This window comes from Crassostrea angulata, chromosome 7, assembly GCF_025612915.1.
Source record: "Crassostrea angulata isolate pt1a10 chromosome 7, ASM2561291v2, whole genome shotgun sequence".
In the NCBI taxonomy this organism is placed as follows: Eukaryota; Metazoa; Mollusca; class Bivalvia; order Ostreida; family Ostreidae; genus Magallana; species Magallana angulata.
In genome coordinates this window covers 7570128-7580444 of record NC_069117.1, presented here as the reverse complement: position 1 = coordinate 7580444, position 10317 = coordinate 7570128, and the positions used below count along the sequence as shown (strand labels likewise).

Here is a 10317-nt window from a genome sequence, read left to right as displayed (position 1 = left end):
GCACCGGCCTGCTTCCAAAACTTAAACATCATTCAGCATCTTAAAATTAATTTTAGATATATATTCAGAATCCGAGTCTGTAAGTGCGAATGCAGTGAGAAAACCCAAGCAAGTTTGGTGATGTGAAACGGAAAAGTAAGGACCTGTTTCAAATAACTTAATCGGACGACGCCGTCAAGGGAATAGCATGAGCTCGGAGGGGGGGGGGGGGTATTTTAGCTCAGCTCTGCGGTATTGTCTGCTGGATTGTAGCTAGTAAATCTGAGTAAATATTTTGTTGACAGATGACAGACGTCGACCATAATTTTTTCCGTAAAGCTATAGTAACAATATGATAAGACAAATTTACCAAATTTGGGAAGATCCAGGATTTGAAGTTAGAGGATGTGTCAGTTGTAGGTAGGGGACCTTGAGGCCCCCAGTGGATCCAGGGCAACTCAAGAGGAAAACCCCCGGAAAGCTCCTGGATTCTAGAAATTTTGTTGGGTAAAATAAAATCCTCAAAGTTAGACTTTTGTGATATGTCCTCTCGTAATCATATTTAAGCGTGACACAACTTTTTATAGGTTTGAAATTTGTAGCAATTTTACTCCCATCAAAAACCCTACCTTGCAGATATATAAAAACATGTCCTTTTAATTTTCATTAGTAAGGGATGTAAATTAATCAATTTCAAAAAATAAAGTAAGTTTAATAGGACGATGAAAATGGAGTGTTAAACAGGGTTGTCTCTAAAAATTGAAGTAGAAGGAGGAAATGAAAAAGTAGCAGGGGGTTTGGGGGGTCTTCCTTATAGCTACAATGTGTTTGAAATGCAATAATAGCCGGGTAATTAAGGCATTATAGGCGGGGGAATTCCCCGCCTCCCGGGTCTTAGAGACAACCCTGTTAAAAAGAAGACAACCATGCCAGCTGGTATTATAATAAACACGGCAGAGTCGTTAAAAAACACTCGCAGTCGCTAGTATATTATTAAACAATTACTCAAAGGTGGTTGAGTGGTCACATTTGAACCCATCGAGAGCGTGACGGAAATGGGTTAAAATGGATTTTCTATATGCTAAAAAGGGATTTCTAAACGTTATACCACCGAACCTACTGGATTTCTAATGTAGAAAAATCCCACAAGTATCCAAAGAGCTGCTAATTAAGACTCACAAGTTGTACATTTTCTTTGCAAAATAAGAGTATTATTTAAATTTATTTTGACAGCCAATTTTAGGTGGGAAGCCCCCCCCCCCCCCCGCTCTAAAATAATTTTGTCAAAAATAAATGCTTTAGAAACTCTCGTTAATCTGACAAGCTGTAATTGAACTTTGTATCAGGTATGTATGTCATAATGAAACGTTATATATCTTAATTTAAATATCGGAATAGGCCTATGTAACGTTATCCCAACATATTTCTACCGTTTCTAAAATTATACTGTATAGATGTTAATCAAGAAAAGCATGTTAATTAACAATTTAGTATTCAAATAGTTTTGATATATAAAGTCCATAAAATAAATTAAGATTTTTTTCTAAATCTAAATTTTGTATTGTATTATAAATTAGGCTATCATAAATAAAGAGAAAAATGTTTTAGGCGCGAAATTATATCGTCATAATCATCCAATATGACGTAATATCCGGCTTCTGTTCATATTCAATATTTTCCACAAGCACTGACAAATGCAAGTACGTAGGGAAAATATAGACTAAGAATGTGTATGTTTTGTGCTAGTTCTTTATTCATTGTGATAACTTGAAGCATTTATACATGGTGAACATGCCGCCAAAAATAACCCCAGGCAAAAATGACGCCGACAACGAAAAGAAAGATGACAAAGGCAGCAAAGATAACAAAGCTTTAGCTAAAATTGCTGGACCAAATAAATGGAATAAAGCAATTAAAAAAGTAAGTTGCAATAAGGTGGTTTCAATTTATTTCGTCATTCAACACTTATTATAAATGACGTAATGGATATATATCTACAACTCATTTAATTTTTACTGTGCCAAAACGACACTCAAATAAAAGGGAAATGAATAATGAACTTTTTACCGTTTTATTTTCCAGGTGAAAAACACGGTAAGTAGTTATATAGAATTGTTTTGTTCAATTATAAAATGATTAAACTGATTTAAATACAGAAACTTTATGTTAATTTTTTATCTTAAAGTTGCGAAGGGTGTGGTGACTGCCACAGTGAGTTGAAAATAAATTTTACTACTGTATGAAAAACAATTATACAAGTCATGTGTTTGAGGCATAATAAATCTGGACTTGCACAACATTTGTTAAGACAATTGCGTGATCTCCATGCATGTGCAAGTATGTACATGATTCAGAACTGTAAGTATGTATATTCAAGAACTTTCAGTTTTCAATTAAAAATTTCACTCAGAAGGTACTATTGATGAATCAATTTGAATAAACAAATCTTTAACTTTGGAGAAATCTCTCCACAATGAGATTTGTTCACAAAGAAATATATTTTTTATAAATACAATTTATGATTTCATTTGTGTTCTATATATTTTTCTATTCAGATAAGTTTTTTTTTAAAAGTTGCGTACATTTATTTTTGATTATTAAAATATTTGAAAAAAATGTCTTCCATACTGTACAACAGTGCATGGCCAGAATTGATCTTGGGCTAGTATTGTTTTTGAGACCATATCTAATCAGTTTAAAATAATCATCAAAGAAATTGTGAAATTTTTTTTTTTTAGTTTCATCCTTTTTAGTCAATTTTCATAAGCAAGGAATAGATCATGGAATTCTTTTATAATCTGGCAAGTTTCAACTTATAGCTAGGATATTTGGGCTTTTTCCTAGTGAAGATTTAGTCCTTAAACATCCTAGCCAAGCAGAATCTCGCCAAATTCCCTGTATCAAAAGTTTTTGTTTACTCAGTTGATTGTTATCATTTTTTTTTGCTTAACTAATAAGGATTTAATAAATGTATATAGACTAACAGTATGGGCTGAAAAAATATTTTTTTTATGGTCTTATCTATGAAAATATCACATGACTCAGTGGTCATAGGTGTTAGACCAGTAACCCAAAGGTCACTGGTTCAATCCCCTCTGCGCATGGGCACTTGATGTTGTGTGTGGTGTTGCGGAAGACAAGACACTATCTGCAGTACAACAGATAACACTGGGGATTAACCTGCGATGGACCAGCCTGTCCAGTGTCCCATCCTTTATTAAGGAGAAGTCAATGACTGATCTCATCTACTTGAGAGAAACCAGGGATAAGCACTCTTTAAAATTTTGTTTTGCATGTCTGTAGCATTTAATTAATGTTAACCTTTTTTTTTATCATCACAGAGAAGGGCGTCTGTAAGTATATTATTAATTATAATTTTCTATTTGTTAGATGTAACTTTCCTTAAATATATAACTGTTTTTAGAAATATTTTCAGACCAACACTAGTACATATTTGTTTGCCATCTCCTGATAAAGTTTGGTATGTACATGTATAGCAAGGGAAATTGGAAATTGTTCTTTAATATTGTGCTGCATGAAAGAAGTGCTGATCATTTATCTGCAAGCTACTTCATAGAAAACTACATGTTATACTTTAAAGAACTAGAAATAAAAACCCAGATGTCTTGCTGGAACGTCTTTATTCATCAGCAGGTCAGGCGAGGGCAAGCAACATTGAAAGTTCACTGTATTTTCTTTCATACTTATTTATAATTTAAAATCATTAATTACATTTACTTACCAAATCAATGTCCCTCTGTATTAATATTTTATAAAACTTGGTACCTTCTATGCATGATTTAGTTGTGATTTTGAATAGTTTGCTTTGTCCTATAAAACTGAAGTCTGACTGTCTCCAACCCTGAATGTCATTCAAGGTATACATGTAACTCTGAGCCCCTAACTAATGAAAAAGCTAGGTACTCTTGAGGCCTTGACTGAAGCCTTTACCTAGGTTGTAGCCCTAGCCTCTCTTGTATTCATGGTTGAAACCCATTATTAATGGATTGGTTTGATATTAGAGATATTTACAACTATAGCCAGTGCTTGGTAATGGTATTCAATTTGTCTGCCTCTGCTTTGTGTGTTATAGGACTGACAATATCAAAAACTAAACATTCAATATTTGAATCCTAATTGACTCCTGTTTTTATTCCTTGACTGGTATGTAACAGCTGTATAACACATTGTTTTGTTCACTTTAATAGTATTTAACAGCTGTATGACTGGTGGTATAAAGCCATTGTAAATAAGTGTAACAGTTGTGAGACTCCTTGTATTGATCCCTTAACTGGTATACCAACTGGTATTGTTACACTTTCATGTTAAATACTTAAATCTGATTGGTTAAGACGCAGTTAATAATATTTTCTATTACCCTCAGCGTTAGTAACGCACTTAGCAACGGGTAACATTAAAAATGTTACATGCACGAAAATTATGCGCGTACGGTTCGCTGTAGAATTCACGTTATTCCTATATAAAAGCAGTAAAATTTTCTTAAAAATTAAGACATTCAGTATAACAAAATAAATAGTGCCTGTTTGGGAGGATAACAGTTGAAATCGGGGTGTCAATTCCAACTGTTACCCTCCCAAACAGGCACTATTTATATATTGATCTCTTGACTGGTATATAACAGCTGTATGACTCCTGGTATTGATCCATTGACTGGTATAACAACTGTATGACTCCTGGCATTGATCCCTTGACTGACTAGTATTCCAACTGTATGACTCCTGGTATTGATCCTTTGACTGGTATAACAACTGTATGACTCCTGGTATTGATCCTTTGACTGGTATATAACAACTGTATGACTCCTGGTATTGATCCCTTGACTAGTGTAACAACTGTATGACTCCTGGAATTGATCCCTTGACTAGTATAACAACTGTTTGACTGGGGTATTGATCCTTTGACTGGTATAACAACTGTATCACTCCCGGTATTGATCCCTTGACTGGCATAACAACTGTATGACTCCTGGCATTGATCCCTTGACTAGTATAACAACTGTATGACTCCTGGTATTGATCCCTTGACTGACTAGTATTACAACTGTATGACTCCTGGCATTGATCCCTTGATTGGTATATAACAACTGTATGACTCCTGGTATTGATCCCTTGACTAGTGTAACAACTGTATGACTCCTGGTATTGATCCCTTGACTAGTGTAACAACTGTATGACTCCTGGAATTGATCCCTTGACTAGTATAACAACTGTTTGACTGGGGTATTGATCCTTTGACTGGTATAACAACTGTATCACTCCCGGTATTGATCCCTTGACTGGCATAACAACTGTATGATTCCTGGCATTGATCCCTTGACTAGTATAACAACTGTATGACTCCTGGTATTGATCCCTTGACTGACTAGTATTACAACTGTATGACTCCTGGCATTGATCCCTTGATTGGTATATAACAACTGTATGACTCCTGGTATTGATCCCTTGACTAGTGTAACAACTGTATGACTCCTGGCATTGATCCCTTGACTAGTGTAACAACTGTATGACTTCTGGAATTGATCCCTTGACTAGTATAACAACTGTATGACTGGGGGATTGATCCTTTGACTGGTATAACAACTGTATCACTCCCGGTATTGATCCCTTGACTGGCATAACAATGGTATGACTCTTGGCATTGATCCCTTGAGTAGTATAACAACTGTATGACTCCTGGTATTGATCCCTTGACTGACTAGTATTACAACTGTATGACTCCTGGCATTGATCCCTTGATTGGTATATAACAACTGTATAACTCCTAGTATTGATCCCTTGACTGGTATATAACAACTGTATGACTCCTAGTATTGATCCCTTGACTGGTATATAACAACTGTATGACTCCTGGTAGTGATCCTTTGATTTGTATAACTTCTGTATGACTCACAGTATTGATCCCTTGACTTGTATAACAGCTGTTTGACTCCTGTCCATGTATCAATTGAACACTTAACTGTCAGGAACACCCGACTGAATATCATAAGGTCTTTGAATTTGAAATCTGAGTTCTAGACTAATGCAATAAATAATTATCTGTACATATACTGTCCAACTATCAATAACATTTTATGTTTAGTTACATATATCTATTCATGATGGTTTTGTTTTGCTTTCTCCTTGCTGTTAATAAATAGGTAAGAAGGGGAAGTACTCAGGAAGATGATCCATTCCTTCAGAGGTTTACCGTCACAGCTAGGGAAATAGACGATTATCTGCATGATTTCAGTGAAATTTTTACTTTGACGTAAGACTTTGCTCAATCTTATTAATGCCTAATTTGTAATTTAATTGGCAGAGTTTCTGAGAATTCAGGTTGCAGTAACTACCTGGTATATCCCAGTAGCACCTTAATTTTGATCTTTTACTTGAAAATATATTTTTACCTTTGGCCACAAAAATTAATGCTTAATATGAGAGTATTAGGAACTCTGATATAAGGTTAATTAACTAGCGCAGCATTGATTTCTAGCTGTTTTTTTAATTAGATAATGAGATGATACATTTGCATTTAGTATGGATGAAAAGTATTTTAATCTTTGGTAAAACTTATTGGACTTTGAAATTCAGATATGTTTGGTACGTACTTTATTGGGTCGCATTTTCTAGAGAATTTTGATATTGATTGTCAGGTTCTGGAAGAAGCTTGTGATCAACCCTGCCAACCCCCCTTACTACTGGTGGTCCTTTATTGTCACCTGTGCTGTCATGTACAACCTCATCATTGTTATCACGAGGGGCTGTTTCTATGACAAACTGCAAGTGAGGGACATTGTGCATTATTGGTTCATTCCTGACTACCTGTTTGATTTCATCTACATATTTGACATGTACATGATAAGCCGAGTAGGTAAGTGGGTACACAGCATTTAATTGTAACAGAAATCCAGCTATCAAATGCATATAGATCATCATAGCATAAAAATGCTTCCCGACCATAAAATATCTTTTATCTTTTACAGGGTTCCTTGAACAAGGGCTGTTATGCCGTAATGTCAGAACCTTAACAAAACGGTATTTGAAGTCATGGAAATTCATCATAGACCTTGTTTGCATATTTCCATTTGATATTCTCTATTTTTTTGTCGGCTATAATGCTTTTCTAAGAGTGAACAAATGCCTCAAGGTCTGGAGGTTACGGGAGTTTTTCAATCTAGCAGAAACCCATACTAACTACCCAAATCTTCTACGTGTGGCCAATCTTATTCTAATCATCATCATCATTATTCACTGGAATTGTTGCCTGTACTTTGCCTTGAGTCGGTACCTGGGCTTTGGCAGTGATGGATGGACCTACCCTGATGTAACTGATCCCAACTTCTCCAGCTTCTGGAAGCAGTATGTGTTCTGTTTCTACTGGTCCACTCTGACCTTGACCACTATCGGTGACACTGCTTACCCAGAGAAGACAGTGTCTTTTATCTATTGCATTACATGCAGCTTGATTGGAGTGTTGATTTTTGCTACCATTTTTGGAAATGTTGGAGCTTTGATCAATGAGATGGATGCCGCACGTAATGACTTTCAACACAAAGTAGACTCGGTGAAACGTTACATGGAAGTCCGACAGGTGACCGGTCCAATACAGGAGAGAGTAGTCAAATGGTTTGATTACACATGGAACAATAAAGAATCTGTAGATGACTCCAAAAACCTGGAACATCTTCCAGAAAAATTACGTGCAGAAATATGTATCCATGTTCATCTAAAAACGCTCAGGCAAGTCAAAATCTTCTCAGATTGTGAGCCAGGAGTTTTGGTAGAACTTGTTTTAAAACTGAAACTTCAGGTTTTTAGTCCAGGTGATTATGTGTGCAGAAAAGGTGACATTGGCAAAGAAATGTACATCATCAAGAAAGGAAAACTAGAGGTGTGTTCAGAGGATGGAAAAGTAGTTTTTGTAACCCTTGAGGAAGGGGCCACATTTGGGGAAATCAGCATTCTTAATCTTCCTGGTAACAAAACTGGAAATAGACGGACAGCCAGTGTCCGCAGCGTGGGGTTTTCTGATCTCTTCTGTTTGAGCAAGACTGATCTACTTGATGCCCTGAGAGAGTACCCTGAAGCTAGAAAGAGTCTGACTGAAATTGGAAAGAACATTTTAAGGAAGGACAATTTACTGGATGAGGAAGCAGCTCGACGTGAAGAACGACGGCAACAAAATCTGGATAAGAAGATTGAACTCATTGCAGATGCTGTGGATGACCTACAAAAAGTTGTAAATAAACTGATCGATAAGGTATCAACCAAGGATACAGAAGGGACACCTGGCTCTCATGAAACCACACTGCTAGTGACAGAAGAAAAGAAATCCACCACCACTGAAGACAAAGGGGTGAAGCCCTCCGCAAATAGCAAAAAGTCAATGACAAAAGTACATGGTAAGGACAGCAGCACAAAGGAAACTACAGAGGAGACAAAGAAAAGCAGTGCTATTTTAGCAAATGAAGACAAATGATCCTGATACTCTATATTGTTTAAAGTTGACACTTGGCCATGCTGAACAAAGAAGGATGGCAAGAATGACTGTCCTGAGTACATGCTTATCCCTGTATGTGGTAGGATCAATGCATCAAAGTGACATTTTTACCTAACATAGAAATGATAGAAATGGAACACCCAACCCAGCCATGACAGCCTGAAGAAGAATTGAATTAATTCATTTTTACAATTGATATATTCTCTTGTGATCATGACTTGTACAAAATTACTGTTTAAGTATTCATGTTACACGTAGGAAGTAGTTTATATTATTTTAAGTTTCATAATGGTTTTCATCCCAGTCTGTAATTATTTGATATCTTTCCTTGTAAAACTTAACTTTTTTTTTACAATTTGCCATACATTAATATGAAAGAAGACTCCAGGTATATGTTTTGATTAAAGAGAATGAACAAAAGATTAAAGCTGTTACTTTTAAGAGAACCACAATCTTTTTTGAGATGCACTTTGTCTAATAAGGTCTCCCAAGTCACTCAGATGTCTTTCACAAATGGTGTTTGGCAATATATCCGTCATCTGTCTGATACAAACTTTACAATGTATAAAATTGTCAGTTTCCTCTCAAAAACTATCAGTTTGTATAAGTGTTAGTCTGTTGGAGTGATTATGATGATCAAGGAAGTTCTAAAACTTTGTGTCTTATACTCATAATCCCCCTACACCACCACCTCCTACATTGTACCATCAAAAAATCACACGTATAATATTCTAGATATTGTTCAAATTTATAGGTCCAATTTTCTATCAATATTTATATTAGAACTGCCTTAGGGGTTCTACAGAATATTATTTATAAAATTAATATATTCCTCTATCTTTATGTAATATTAACATTTGGAGACATAAACATGCTTCCATATATTAACCTATAGGATAGCAAAAACTTCCAATTAAGAAATAAACTACAAGTTAAAAGTTCACCGAAATATGAACTTGGTTGGTCACGTGATAAAATCCCCTGTGAAGCCCAAAGAGCTTCTCAGAAGATTTGATCAGTATCGATTTGTTTAATTTTTCATACAAACCAATTGTATACACAGGCACCTGACGTTATAAATTTTTCCCATAAAAATACCCCAATCGTAGGTAAATGGCATTTATTTTTATTATGAGAAAAATTTTTAACGTCAGGCGCCTATGATTATACATGTATATAAGACAATCAGAGCAGTGGTTATGGACGTTTGACCAGTAACCGAAAGGTCGCCGGTTCAAACCCATATTGTCAGGCGCCTATGATTGTACATGTACATGTATATTATAAAATTATGGACTTTCGCCTATTTACACCAACAGAAACTGTCGCTTTCAAAGTTAGAAATATTCAAGGTAAATAAAGATAATTTCTTTATGGGAACCCAATTGAAAAAAAAACCCAAATTCATCATGCCGGTGTATGTGGAGCACATGGATTAGTGGTAATTGGCGTTAGACCAGTAGCCGAAAGGTCGCTGATTCAAACCCCGCTGTGGTCACTTGATGTTGTGTCTTGTGCACTTAGACAAGGCACTTTATCTACATTGCCTCAGTCCACCCAGCTGAAATTGGGAACCGGCATATGCTAGGAGTAAACCTGCAGTGGAATGGTGTCCCATCCAGGGGGAGTCAATGAATCTTATCCGCTTAGCACCAAGGAAACCGGGGATAATGCATTATGCGCCTTCATGAAACGGAGAAGGATTTAACTTAATTAATTGCATAATGTGAATGTTTCAGGCACGTAGCATCGTTTTTGAAAGGGGGGATGGGTGGGCTGGTGTAGTATATTTTATATGTAACTTTTAAAAAATAAGTTGCTGCGAGAAAAAAAAGTGGG

The 10317-nt window shown here is 35.8% G+C and overlaps 1 protein-coding gene across 1 annotated transcript; it reads left to right on the top strand.

The window, feature by feature from the left end:
- Positions 1–1672: 1672 nt before the first annotated feature.
- Positions 1673–8786, top strand: LOC128156102 (cyclic nucleotide-gated channel rod photoreceptor subunit alpha-like). The gene is made up of 6 exons (XM_052818109.1): positions 1673–1899; positions 2062–2073; positions 3321–3332; positions 6137–6246; positions 6632–6849; positions 6962–8786. The coding sequence occupies exons 1-6, from the start codon at positions 1762–1764 to the stop codon at positions 8455–8457; spliced, it is 1986 nt and encodes a 661-aa protein (XP_052674069.1). The 5' UTR covers positions 1673–1761; the 3' UTR covers positions 8458–8786.
- The last annotated feature ends 1531 nt before the right edge of the window (positions 8787–10317 follow it).